The sequence below is a fragment of the Falco rusticolus genome, chromosome 13 (genome assembly GCF_015220075.1).
Source record: "Falco rusticolus isolate bFalRus1 chromosome 13, bFalRus1.pri, whole genome shotgun sequence".
Lineage (NCBI taxonomy): Eukaryota > Metazoa > Chordata > Aves > Falconiformes > Falconidae > Falco > Falco rusticolus.
The window spans coordinates 16,011,765-16,025,816 of record NC_051199.1 but is presented as its reverse complement, the minus strand read 5'-3'; the positions used below and the strand labels follow the sequence as shown (position 1 = coordinate 16,025,816).

Below are 14,052 nucleotides of genomic sequence, written 5' to 3'. Positions count from 1 at the left end.
CGGCCTGGCAGAGGGGCAGCGGCCGGGCCCGACGGAGCCCACGGTGGTGCTGGTGGTGGGGCCGGTTTCGCTCGGCTCGGCCTGGCACAGATGCTATCTCCGGGACACAGCCAACCCCGGCAGCGAGGCGTGCGAAACCCTGTCCCGGCAGCTGGTGATGGGGGCAGGGGTTTGTGTGTCCCTCCAGGGAAAGCCACGGGCTCTCAGGGCTGTGGTTGCCCCGTGCCCTGCAACAAACCCCGCCGAGCGCGGGATCCCCGTCCCCGGTCTCCATCATCCCGACAGAGCGAGTGCTGCATGCGAGGAATGACAGCGACAGAGGGATCTTGGATGCGGCGGTGGAAGGTGTGCTATGAGGCAGCTGCCAAAATCTAGCCAGGGTCCAGGCATCCCTGCAGGATGGAGGACGCTGAGCACCCAGCCAGGGAACCATCCAACGGGTTTTGGCAGCAGCCACTGCAGCCGGTCCAGGTCAAGATGGGAGAGAAGGTTAAATTAATAAACAACCCGACCTGTTCTTGCACAGCGAACTGATTTATGAACCATTTATCCTTTATGGGTGTTGAGTCGAGGCCAGACATTTTTGACTATAACTCTGTAATGTGTATCAGTTGTAATCAGAGAATAACCTGGCTAATCCCTGGAAAACACAGGTACTGCCTACACAGGCAGGCAAAGCTTAACTTGAGGTGCTGGTGGCCAGCAGCACTGGCAGCATGCAAAACCCCATGGGCAGGAGTGGTCTTTTCTCATGCTCAGCACTACGTGATGCCTGCCCATGATAAACACTCATTAGGAAGACGCAATTCTGTCTTTCTTCTCCTTTTCAAAGCCGGCAACCGTACGGCATAAATTTCCCAAGTACGTCTGAACCCTTGCCATGCCCATCCCAGGCTCTGCCACCACTGCCAGCCCGGCCCGGCCCTTCCTTTGCTTCCTAAAGGCAAATAAGACAGATGAAAGGGGACTCAGCGTTCACCTTTTCATTTACGCAAGGTGCTTCTGTGGAAGGCTGGTGGGCTGCAGACTGCATGCAGCGATTTAGTAAATTCATTTTTACTCAAGTCATCTTTAATAAAAACATCTCAGGTCTTTATGTGGGCACCGAGGCAGTAATGTAAGTGCTCATTATTACATTTCTTTTGTACTTCAGTTAAAAATTACCTTCCTTCTACACTGCATAATCATCAGCCAGAGCAGCCAGCCAGCCCAGCCTTTCTGCATGCCCTGGGTCTGGCAGCACTTCTAACCCCACAGCTGAGGCACGTGCAATGCTGTTCCCAGGCTGCCCCACCAGAAGCAAAATGTTTTAATAACCCCACTGGCGCAGCCCCAGCAGCCTGGCCTCGGCACCGCCAGGGTCCTTGGCCAGTGACACAGCCACCAGTACAGAGCGTAGAGCTTGATGGACCTCCATGGGACATGGGCAGCTGTGGCCGGCGGTGTGAGCTGGAAACAGAGACACTTGGGGACGGGCAGAAGTGCTGGCACTCAGGCTGGCTGGCTCAGGCTTGCTCCTGCTGCCTGCAACCCTCTGTGCATCCTGGGGGAGGTGAGGTTTGGGGGTAGCCTGAAGAGCAAAGATCTATGCATTTTGACTGGGATGTTTTTCCCATACGTTGCTCTTTTTTCCCCACACTATTTCCCACTTCCAGACAGAAGCACTCCGGGGACAGTCACTGCAGATATCTTCCGCCCCCTCTGTGGGAGCTCCCAAAGAAATGCCCAAGTTGCCCTCATTCTTGCAACTGCTACACTTCTGGGCACTTCATAAACACTAAGGAATTACTTCTGTCTGCTGACGCCAGCAGCACAGCAAGGATCGCCTTGAGCAGAGCAATGCTGAAGGAGATACAGACTGGGTGATCCAAGCAGAGACATCAGAGTCTCAGCTAGTCTTAACTACCTACTCCTGATTGCCGTGTTTCTCAGCCCACTCTTACGGCTCTGCTGCGCCCACCTGACTGAGATGGGCTTCATATGGTTTTACCTGAACACGATAACTGCTTCCCCTAAAAGACATTTACGAGTGGACTAATCACATGCTGTGAAAAGGGCCACAGAGGAAGAGATGTTGTCACAAGAGCTGTACAGGGGTGATTTGGCACCTGTGTCTGCATGCCAAGAGTGCAGAGAGCGTGGAGGAGAGGGGCATGCTGCTGCAAAGTCCAATAAACCTGTTGATTTGCAGCCCACTCCCATATGATGCAGCAGCTACCACGGCATGTAGAATGAGCATGTCTCACAGCTGGGCCTTTTTTTTCAACTCAGCTCCTTGACAGCAGTGCTCAAGCTGGAGTGCAATGCTGTCACGAGACAGCAAGCACCTCCTGTGCATCCCCAAATCTCCCGCTGCTCCTTTGAAGTGCGTTAACTGAGTGTCCAGCACTGCCAGCTATTTGGAGAGTGGCTGTGTCTTTGCGACTTCTTGCAAAACCATTGCATAAGATGAAGCAAAGTCTGCTGTCCTTCTAGCACACTGTAATCATTGACTTGTGTCAAAAGGGCTGGCTTCCCTCCCAACTTCTTCTGCCTTGGAGCCAAACCACTGTTCCAGTTTTTGATGCAAATCCTGAGAATTATTTAGCAGCAGCAGCTCTTTTTCAAAAGCCAACGACACCCGTGCATTTTTGCCTAAAGGAAACATTGTTCTTTCTGGACAACTTTTCCTCCATTTTCCTCTAAGGCAGCACTGGGAGATCTCAGGACTGTGTCTCTAAAATATTCATGTGACAGCTATTCATTATTCATGTAGGCTCATAATGCTCGATTCAGCGGTACTGCCAGCCTCAGCCTGACAAGCAGACCCATTAAGAAACCCTGCCACAGCACCCCTGCAAGAACACCAAGACAATTTTGCTCTGTGCACAACTGCAGCTGCTCGAACCCCCTTCTTTCCAGCCGTACTCAGAAGCATGCTGACACCGAAGGAAAAGGGGAGCCTGCTCCACAAGCTCCCCCATCTTTTGGTGAAGGTCTCAGTCCCCTCTAAGAAGAGCTGCACCCTGGGGAGGCTCTGAAGCAGGGCTGCCTGGCTAAGGCTGAGCCCTGAGAAGGCACAGACCCTGCCGGGGCCCTCGGGCGAGTTTTTTAGACTCTGCTTCTTCCACCAGCTCTATGAAGATAAAATCGCTTCCCTGCCTGGCCGGGTGGGGGAAGGTTAATTAGAGAGAGCTGCCTGCCTCTTTGAAGGTGCAAAGCGCTGAGCAGGGAGCCGGCAGGGGATTTCTCCAGCTCCCCATGTGCCGGCTCTGCCTGGGCAGGCTCATCCCTGCTGCCCGCTGCTGCCTGCAGCAGCTCCCCCTCCACACAGGCACTGATGGCCCTGTGGTGGCAGCTCCCAGGATAGGGTGTCGAGCAGAGAATGCCACCCCAACACCATCTCCCTGTCCCTTGCCTGGCAGCATGGCAGGCAGAAAGGTGGCTGGCACAGCCCCACTGGCCTGGTGAGCCCCGCCAAGGGTGCCATGACCCCCAGGGGAGGGATATGCACCCCTGGCTGCCGGCTGCCCTTCTAATTATAGCTATGGGTGCAGGAAGCACCGGGGCCGCCTGTGCAGGAAGCAGGGTGTGCCGCCCTTGGTGACTGAAAAACAACGGTGGCAGAGGTGTGCCACCACTGCCATAGCCCTGCTGAGCAGCACAGCCCCGGCCCCAGGGCTGCCCCTGGGCTGCAGCACCCCAAGCTGCACTGGCATCACCCTGGGTGCACCCAGGGTCATCACCGCGTGGACCCCCTGCAGTCCTCACACTGTCCCAGCATCACCTGTGCCCCCAGCCTCAACCCCCAAGCCCTGCCAGGGCAGGGTGGCCAGCAGGACTAGGGGCTGCTTCCCTCTGGAGAGGCAGGAGGGCAGCAGGGGCGCATGAGGCATCCATTAAGAGCTGTTAAGGACCCTTGTCCCCAAGCAGGAGACACTGTCCCCTGCCCCACCAACTTGTCTTGCAAGATGCAGGCAGCCATCTGCAGCCACTGCCAGAGAGACCCAGACAGCTGGCAGGGCTGGGGCCGTGGAGCCCCACCTGTCCCCATCAATGGCCCACAGGGTCTGGGTGCCACTCAGCCTTTCCGTTTCATGGAAAATCCTGACAGTTCAGCATTTCCTTTGTCCTGGTTTGGTACAAAGAGTTGAAACTTTGACATTTAGCAAAGTTACAGAGCCTCTGAAGTACTGTGTTTTGGAAAATACTGAAATGCCGGTTTGAAACGTTTCGCTTTGACTGTGTCACTTCGACTGCTGTGGCACAAGCTCTGTTGCTATCTGAAAGCCTGAGATGTCTTCATACACTGACAAAATCAATACAATCCCATTAAGTATTTTGGTCTCGTCATACCAACTTTTCCCAGCACCTTTTCTCGTTACTCTCCCCAACCAGAGACCTGCATCAGCTCCAGCTCCAGCTGCTGGGCACAACAGTCACCCCCACAGCAGGGCTGCTCTCTCTGCAGGGTTTCACCCTCTCCCATGGGGCAGGCCCCTGCATCTCCCCACACTGCAGCAGGGCATCCTGCAGGGGCAGCCAGGCACCCCCCTCCAGCAGGGGTGGTGGGCAGCTGCCCGCCTGCCTGCGCCCCAGCAGGGCAGTGCACACCCCACAGCCTATGGGCTCCCGGTGGGGTGCAACCGCGGGCTCCAGCACAGACCGGAGCAGCTAGGGGAGGAGGAGGATGGAGCAAGGCAGTGAGGAGGGGTCTGCCAAGGGCCAAGTGCAGCGCTCACTGCGCTGCCAGCACTCGGCAGGCTGGGCCGCGGGGAGAGATGGTATCTTACAGACTTTCCCATGCCTCGTACAGGCTTTCCAGGTGCATGCACACAGGCAGGTGATGCTCGGTAGCTGCTGGGGCATTGCATAAATGGAGAGCAGGCTGCTGTGCTTCCCCCAGGCTACAGGACCGTGCAGATAAGCCCCCAGTGTGCCTGTCCTACACAGCACGGGTGCTGCTGGCCTCACGGGCAGGGAGGGAGCCTTGTGTTCACTGGGAACCAGGCAGCATGCCTGGCCCCCACAGGGCAGACCCCCCTCTCATTGTGCCTCAGCTTCTCCTGGCAGTGAAATACAGACATCCAATGCCACAGGAATAGCCTCAAGCAGTTAAGCAGGTGCCCCAAGCTTAACTGGGCTGCTCCCTGCTGACAGACTTCACACAAACACTGCAGCCCAGCATGGGACTAGGAGGGGTCAGCATTTTGCCTGGGAATCGCCATCACAAGCCACCAGGATTTGCAGTGTGCTCTTCTGTTGCTGAAGTGCGTGAACTGAACTTCAGAACTGAAGCAGCCACCACGCTGCAAGAAAGAGATGGTCCTGAAGCCCCTTAATGAAGCAGGGAAGTCTGTGACAGTTTGGCACACCAACTGGGGAGCAAGCGTGGTGAGGAACTGAGCTGAGACAGTTTCCATCCTTCAGCAAGGATGTAACCACAACACACCTTCCCTGCAGCTTTACTTCCAGGCTGGCCTGGAGGCAGATATGTCAGCGGTGCTGCTGCTCCCTGGTCACCGCCTGGAGACCCCAGCGGGTCTCTGGGTGGCTGATAAGGTAACTTCTGCCCCAAGGAGGCAACGCAGAAATGGAAGCGCTGCTGACCTGGGGGCTGGAGATGGCAAGGGTGTCCGAGCTGCTCCTCACCTTATACACCGCTGGGGTAGCAGACAGCCCAAGGGCTGTTGGAGAGACACAGGGCTCAGCAGCCTGTGGGAGCTGTGCAGTGAAAATTTAAGGTCTTCTTTCCTGAACATGGGTCACTTTCATGGGGCTGGCAGACCCCGGCGTGGCTCTGCAAACAGCAATGTGGGAGTCATGATCAGAAGTGTCTGTGTCCCAGTGCCAGCCCCCTGGCATCAACCTCCCTCTGGAGGCAGCGCTGCAGGGAGGTGTGTGTGTGTCCTTGCCTGCTCCATCCCCCCTGGAGCAAACACCTGCCTGCAGAGCCACCAGCCCCAGCCCCAGGACAGCCGCCTCTGCCCACTGCTGGAGGCAGGCAGGGCTTTGGCAAGGCAACTCCCTCTCCCACGGAGAGGCTGCCGTGCCCACGCGTCTCGGAGGAGCAGCCGCAGTTGCTGTCAGCCTTGCAGCTCCCAGGCACTGTTCAGGGAGGTAGCAGCCACCGCGCACGGGGCAGGTGTGGGTCTGGGGACACCAGCTGGGAGCTGCGGGCTCTCAGCACAGTGGTTCAGCAGGACACCTGGAGGGGAGAGGTAGCTCCGTGGGCACCGTGGGAGGGCCACACCATGTGCGGGTGTCACATGTTACCCTAAGCTGTTGGATTTATTTCATGTGCGCAGCAGCGGCATGTTTTCACCTTGCAAGACAAGAGGAGACAAAGGAAAAGCACACTGGGTGCTTTTGGAGGTGAAATGAATTACTGTACAATCCAAAGTCTGTCTCTCCCTGGATGGTCCCACAGGCTGGCAGGAGCTATCTGCAACGGGCTGCAGCATGGCACATAGTCCCCCTGCCCTCTGCAGTGACAGCACCACGGGGGTCTCAATGGGTGCCCAGCACTCAGCCTGCATCAGGCCAGGCAGGGCCGAAAGCAGCCCCTCCCCAGCTGCAGCGGGCTGCTGCCGGGCACTGCCGGCCGGGGCAGACCTCAGCCCCTCGCCTGCCCCCCTGCGCACTCCCAGCAGGACTGGGCCCAAGAGGCAGGGGGCTCGGCTCACTGAGCCCAAAGGGGCATCTCAGTGGGTGCTGGGCTTTACAGCAAGGGGCCTGGCCAGCTCGCCCCAGCCACGCAACAGCTCGTGTGCGCTGACCCATGCACGCCCGCCCCATGCAGCTCTCTGGCTGCATTTTTCCCATAGGAAAATGGGAGCATTAATGCATTCCCTTCTCAGGGCCAGTGACGGCCTTCCTAGTGCTGCGAAAGCGCTGCGCTGGAGCCGACGAAGACAGGAAACGCAGCGCGTTACAGCTCCACACCCACCAGCAGCCCCTGGAAGCCACAGGTGCGGGCAGGCGTCCCCTGGTACCCGCGGTGGCTGAGCGGCCTCAGGGGACGGCGCTGCCGCCGCTGCCCTCCAGTGAGGGGGGATTTTGACATGTAAGCAAACGGCCAAGTGTTTTTAGTAATTAGACGCACTGTGGTTACTTGCAGTTCCTGAGCAATCTGCTAGATGGCATAATGTAATAATAGTAACGGTAATAACGACACCCGGGTTTAATCGATCCAAACACTAGAAATGATTTGTCAAATAATTTAAGCAGGCGTTTACAGATTTTACCGCACGAGTACGTACGGCTCCCCTTTTGTCGAGGGTTTATTCAACCTCTGATGAAGCGCCATCCCCTGCGACCCCGGAATTTCAGTTCTTTCCGGCAGAGGCTATGATACATGGCACGGGAAGCTACAGCAGCGACACCGAGACCAACTTTCTCATTACGTCCGTGACTGTACTCGAGCAACCCCAGCAAGAAATTACAAGACAGCTTCTTGTTACCCGGTTGCTGCATATAAATAAAGGGTGAAGCATTACTCATACATAATAGCTTCTATGCGCCGCAGGCCCTTCGGCTCTCAGAGCCGGCCGAACCGAATCAAAGGGAGGATGATGTTGCAAGAGTGGGACGCCTCCACGGCACGCCCTGGCCGGGCAGGCTGCGGGGGCTTGGGCTCTCCCGGGGGGGGCTCCCGCATCGGCCCCGAAATTTTTATCAGTTTGGGAGGGTTCGAGCTGCCAGAGTGTGTCTCCCCCCGCCCCCGGCTGCCCCCTCCGCTCTCCCCGCCCCTGCTGCATGCGAGCGCTGTGGCACCCCGGCGCCGCGCCTGGCGGTGGGGACGGCTCCCGCGTGAGCCCCCGGGGGCCGCGCCGTGGGGAGCCGGCGGGGCGGGGGGCGCACCGCGGCCCGGGCCCCGCTCCCCCGCGCCCCCGGCCGGGGCGGCAGCGGCCGGTGCCCCCGCTGGGGGCCGGAGCCAGCGAGGAGGGGGGCGGGCTGGCACCGCCCCCTGCCCGCCCCCTGCCCGCCCCACGGCGCGGCGGGGCCGGGGCCGGGGCGCCGCGGCGGGCGGCGCAGAGCGGCGGCGGCGGGCGGGCGGCGAGCAGCGCGCCGCCGGCTCGGCGGGCCGCGGGCAGCGGGCGCTCCGCCCTCGGTGCGCGGAGCCTCCCCTCTCCGCACCCGCGGAGCGCCGGCGCCCGCCTATATCTACGGCCGCGGCGGCCCGCCGCCCGCAAGGATGTGAGGCGGGCGGGCAGCCCAGCCGCCGCCGCCGTGGCATGCCCCCCCGCGCCCGGAGCCGTCGGCGCGGCGCCTAGCCGCGGCTCCGCGGGGCGATGCTGCCCTGGAAGCGGAGCAAGGTGGAGCTGGTGGCGGGCGAGGCGCGGCGGCAGAGCAAGCCCAAGGGGTACGCGGTGAGCGTGCACTACTCGGCGCTCACCTCGCTGGCCCGCGCCTGCCCCGAGAGCGCCCTGCACCGCGTGGGCAGCATGTTCCGCTCCAAGCGGCGGAAATTCCGCGTCACCAGCGAGGACCCCACGTACACCGTGCTCTACCTGGGCAACGCCACCACCATCCAGTCCAAGGGCGAGGGTTGCACCGACCTGGCCGTCTGCAAGATTTGGAGCAAGAGCGAGGCGGGCCGGCAGGGCACCAAGATGAAGCTGACCATCAGCGCGCAGGGCATCCGCATGGCCCACGCCGAGGACAAGGGGCTGCGCCGGCCTGGCCACCTCTACCTGCTGCACCGGGTCACCTACTGCGTGGCCGACCCGCGCCTGCCGCGCGTCTTCGCCTGGATCTACCGCCACGAGCTGAAGCACAAGGCGGTGATGCTGCGCTGCCACGCCGTGCTGGTCTCCAAGCCCGAGAAAGCGAAGGCCATGGCCCTGCTGCTCTACCAGACCTCGGCCACGGCGCTGGCCGAGTTCCGTCGGCTGAAGAAGCGGGACGACGCGCGGCACCAGCAGCAGCAGCTGGTGGGCGAGCAGAGCATCCCGCTGGTGCCGCTGCGCAAGCTGCTCAACGGGCAGTGCTGCTACAAGCCGCCGGTGGAGCGGAGCCGCAGCGCGCCCAAGCTGGGCTCCATCACGGAGGACCTGCTGGGCGAGGAGCAGGAGGAGCGGGCCATGCACTGCGACTGCGAGGACATCCTGGAGGCGCTGGGCGAGCCCGAGGGCGAGCTGCTGCGCGCCGGCGCCGGCCGCGGCGAGGGCCCGGAGCTGGGCCAGCTCCTCCGCGATCTGGGCGAGCTCAGCCTGGGCAACGACCTGCGCTCGCTGCGCGCCGACCTCCGCGTCCGCCGGCTGCTCTCCGGCGAGAGCACGGGCAGCGAGTCCTCCCTGGAGAGCAACGGCCCGGACGGCGCCGCCCCGCCCTGCAACGGCGCCGAGCAGCCGCCCCCCGGCGACCCCGAGACCGGCTGAGCGCTCGGCCGCGCCGGGGGGGCGCGGGGCCCGAACGGAGCCGCCGGGGCCCCGCCGGGATCGCACGGTCCCCTCCGGGAGCGCGCCGGGGCCCCGCCGGGATCGCACGGCCCCCCCGGGCGCCCTGGTTCCCTGCGCACCCACGCGTCCCGCAGCATCCCGGGGAGCGACCGCCCCTCCCGGTGCCGGTGGCGGCCGGAGCCGGGCCCCAGCCCACCGTGGTCCGAGGAGGGGAGGCGGCCGCCGGCTGTTTACCTCCGGCTCAGCCCTTGAAGATCTGCCAAATTCCTGGAATAGCTTTCCCCGGGGAGGGCAGCGGGAGGGAGGTGTGCGCCTTGTTTACAGTCAGAAATCTCACATCCGAGAGGGCCCCCCCCCCCCCCAGCGCCGTATTCTCCATTAAAGTCACTCCATCGTGCTGTCGTGTCCGAGAGGTTTGCACTGTTGTGAAATTCTTTTTTTTTATTATTATTATTTTTAAGTTAGACCCTTTTTTTGGGCCCCGGTCCTGTTCCCAGTCTCAATGCTCTAGGTCTTTTGCTGTGCAAAAGAAGACTTTACTTGTGGCTGTTCACCTGTACATAGGGAAATGTATGCAAATACATTTTGTTATTTTTAAGAACACCACCATTGCGATCTCCTCTGTTTGCACATACGTGAAGAAAATAAAGATGACAGTAATTTAAAAGAAATGGGTCACTGTGGCGATTTGGCCTCTCTGTGTGTGCATTCCTGTAAGGAGATGGGGGGGGGGGGGGGGGGCAATTGGAGAGAGATCCCTTGGGATGTGGTGTAGCTGCAGGAGGGCACCGCACAGAAAGGCCCTTCCAAGCACTGAGCGTGATTCCTGAGCCAGCTGGAAATCTTATGCTGTAGGGAAATGCACCGGGCAATTAAGGTCCCCTGAGACGCAGGGGTGAGGTTTTCTTTCTGCAGTCTACTGACGGGCAGGAACGTGTGCGAAGCCTCGTGTCGAGGCTCTCCTGGCTGGGTCCTAGGCTCCAGGAACCTGGCTGCGCAGCTCGGAGGCTGCTGTGGGGCTCGCTGCCCCTTGCCTGGCAGCAAGCTTGTGGGTGCTGGCAGCACCGCGCAGCCCTCGCAGCGTTTGTATTTGGGTGCTGCCGCTGGTCCCGCTGCAGCTTACAGTGCCAGCCTGAGACACTTTCATAACCTCACCCAGGGTAAGCAGCGCAGTTGATTAGCCATGGGACTGCCGTGGTATTTTTAGCTGTAAATCTGTAAGTGGCAGGCTCCCAGGGCAGTAGAGATGTTCCGGTTTCATTTGTCCCCAAGTGGAGGTATCAATTAAGAGATAATTAATCTGGCATTTCTGATGTCTAAATGTTTTCCACTGTGCCTGTGCTGCAATTGGGTGAGTTGCAAGAATGTCAATGAAAAGCCCAACCAGCTGCTGGGGCAGGCCACGCTCCTTGTGCAAGGAGGCAGCCTCCAAACTTGTAAATACCTCATTAAAACAGATTGCAAAATCTTCCACCACACCGACAAGAAGCTTTTACCATTGCCTCAGTGAGTCAGTCTGAGGAGGGAGGATGGTTTGCACGGGAAAGAAAATGGTGAGAGGGGGGAGTCCCTTCAGGACGGGCACCCTCTTGTCCAGGTCACGCTCAGCCTGTGATGGGTAGCGAGATGCAGCAGGTGACAGTGGCTGCAGCTGGATTTCAGCACGCTTAGGCTGGCACTGCTCAGACACACCTCTCAAAAGAAAAAAGCCGGCCCTGCTGCTCTTTTTCTGGCCAGGCTCCCTTTGCCTTTCCCAGGGAGGGAAGGGGTAGGTGATGAGCGGGGGGAAGGGAGACACCAGGGAAAGCTTATCCCGCAGTGCTTTCCCCAGGGTGGGAGTTGCAAGGCTGCCTTGCCTGCAGCCGGGGGCCTTCAGTGCCCTGGAGATCACAAGTGCTCCAGGTCTGCGCCCAGGGCTCTGCCACTGCTTGCTCTCTCCTGGGGTGGAGGGAGCAGGTAGCGCCTGGAGCAGGGCAGTGATGCAGTACCCCGAGAGCGGGGCGCACTGGGGAGTTCACAGCCCGGTTTGAGCTAACCCCAGCTCCTGAATGACAAAGCGGTGCTTGCTTTGCATCCTCTGTGTGTGCCTAAGGGTGGTTAAAGGCATTAGCTCAGTCAGTGCCTTTCCTCTCTCCAGAAGGGCCATCGTGCCTGCAACAGTAAAGAAAGGTTTTTATCGCATGCCAGAACTGAAAGCCCAATTCCCTGAGCTGCACTAGCAGCAGCCAGGGCCTGAAGCATTTTCCCTTGAAGCCATTAGCAGGGCTACTGTGTAGTTTTCTTAGAGGCTTGTACAGATCATCAGCTGTAAATGTAGGGTCCACATCCCTTTGTACCTGGGATATTTTGGTACCAGGACCACGGGGGGTGGGGGGTGGGGGTGGGGTAGAAATCAGCTGCTGTGCCCTCCCTGTAGCAGCATGCATGGGCCTGCAAATGAGAACAAGTGCAGGTGAGGAGAAAAAAGCCATTATATTTTCTACACAGCAAGTCTGAAGGAGCATCTCCCTAGGAAAAGGAGAGGACAGTGAGACCTTCTCTGCAATAGGTTTGAGTAAAGGGCTGAGCTGCTAATGATTTTCCTTTGGAACAAGTAGCTTCTTGGCAAGCTGAAAAACCTGCTGCCGGCTGATGGGGAGGCAGCCCAGGAGAAACTCAGGGTTTTCGGGAAGGCCTCTGTGGGAGATGCAGGTTCTGCCGATCACTGTGAAACCATTCCTGTCCCAGGCACTGCTCCCATCAGTAGAGGACAAACTGTTCCATGGTCTCTGCTCAGCACTGGGGCTGATGCCAGCCCCTGTGCCAGGGCTGCTCGCCACAGATGAGGTGCAGTGTCCCACCGAGCAAGGCACAGCCCCTGCTCAGAGATGCACGTTGCCCCATTGATCAGGCTCCATCCATCAGCACTAAATCAGCTGTACGGCTGGGAATGGTGAATCAGCCCCGGGCGCAGCTGAGGTATGTGGGATGCACGAAGAGCAGCGCAGCCTCTGAAACTCTGTTCCCCACCAGCCAGCAGCCCCATCCCACCCCCGCTTTCCCAGGGATGGACCTGCAAAGGGAGAGCAAAGGCAATCTGATTGCTGGCCAGCTAGGCTTGGACTGTGTGGGTAGAAGTCAAATGTGGGAACAGATGTTTGCAGAATTAGAAGTTAAGCATTGCTATCTGCCCCCGGTACAGATCACTGCCCTGCTCACTGACATATCAGCAGGGGCTCGGTGGGCCATGCTCCCGCCTGGGCTCAGGCAGCCCTTGGAGGTTTCCAGCATGGCAAGGTTCAACACTGAGCTCCACACAGCTTTGACCTAGCAGACAGCATGTGATGAAACGGCCAGAAAGTACCCACAGCAAATGATACAACAGCAGGAAAGGCAATGATCCTGCTCTGCAGGCTTTGGCTGCTGCTCTGAATTCGGCACATGAGGCTGATGCTTTGGCAAGTCAACTTAGGTACTGCACCAGGTGCCTGAGATTTCCAGAACGTGTTACATCTAAACAGAGCATGTGGCTATTTCAGGCAACAACAATGATTCCCAGAACATGAAGAGATTAAGGGAAAAAGAGCACTTGTTGCTAACACTCTTTGTTAACTTTGTGTATTTGCTGGTGTACTACAGACTTGCTCCTGCACATAAGTGATAAGGCTAAGGGGGGCCACACAAATGTGGAAGTGTCTGCAGGATCCCATATGCAGCTTGTTTTTCTCTGCCCTTAGCATGCCCTTCTCCCATCCTCACATCCTCCTCATCCACAACAGGAAAAAATAATCGTCTTCAATGAGAAAAAATTATCCAGTGGTCAAGTGGAGTGAGCCAGGTCATGACATTACTTTTGTCCCAGACTGCAGTACTGATTTAGATCCTGAATTATTTGCAGTTCAGTTTGGTGACATGCCCTGCATGAGGCAAATCCAGTTTCCCTGGCTAGGGGTGATGCTGCAAGAACTGCTGGCCGAGGGGCTGCTCTGGACTCCCAGGTGCGAGGTCTGGTTGCATGTCACCAGGTCAGTGGTGAAAACCTCTTGCTTTTTGGGGTCTACAGGCAATACCCAGTATCAAGTACAGCTCCAGCCCCTGGGGCCACTCTGAGTCACCTTCAGCACAAATGCTGCGACTGTCACGGGGAAGCAGGAAGGCATCAGGATTTCCTCCTTGGCTGTGTGTTGGAGAAGAGCAGCTGACCTGTCCCACTGCTTAGTCATCCCTAAGACACCACAACTGTCCCATTACCCAGTCACTTTGCCATCACACTAAACCCTCCATTACTTAGAGGGGAAAATCCCCAACTTTCAGCCTGCAAAGGAAGCACAGGGCAGGTCTCCTTCCTTCAAACTACTCAAGGGCGTGTGGGTGACAGCGCTGCACAGCCCCTGGTTTTCTTGGGCAAGGGTGGCTAGGGTCCCATTGGTGATGGAAAAAACCTACAGTGCTGCAAGCAGTGCCTCACCTCCTGCTTCTCCTGGAGCCAAGAGGAAAAACCCCTGCACTTCCAAAGCCAGCAACAGCCCCAGCTCCTGCAGAGCTCACGTGCCATGAAGGCAGCTCCCCCTCCTCATCCCAGCTGCTGGTAGCAGCGGGGGCTATTTTCCCCAGCAGTTGGAGGGAGATGATGTGCAGGGACAGGAATGCGAGGGCAGGCAGCCAGGGCAGGGCACAGACAGCGTGGGGT

General features: G+C 58.8%; 1 protein-coding gene across 1 annotated transcript; it reads left to right on the top strand.

Annotated features, from left to right (window-relative positions):
- The first annotated feature begins 8,007 nt into the window (after positions 1–8,007).
- On the top strand, positions 8,008–10,054 carry FAM43A (family with sequence similarity 43 member A). Its single transcript, XM_037407495.1, has one exon. It carries the CDS (start codon positions 8,274–8,276, stop codon positions 9,360–9,362), a length of 1,089 nt encoding a protein of 362 aa, XP_037263392.1. The 5' UTR covers positions 8,008–8,273; the 3' UTR covers positions 9,363–10,054.
- The last annotated feature ends 3,998 nt before the right edge of the window (positions 10,055–14,052 follow it).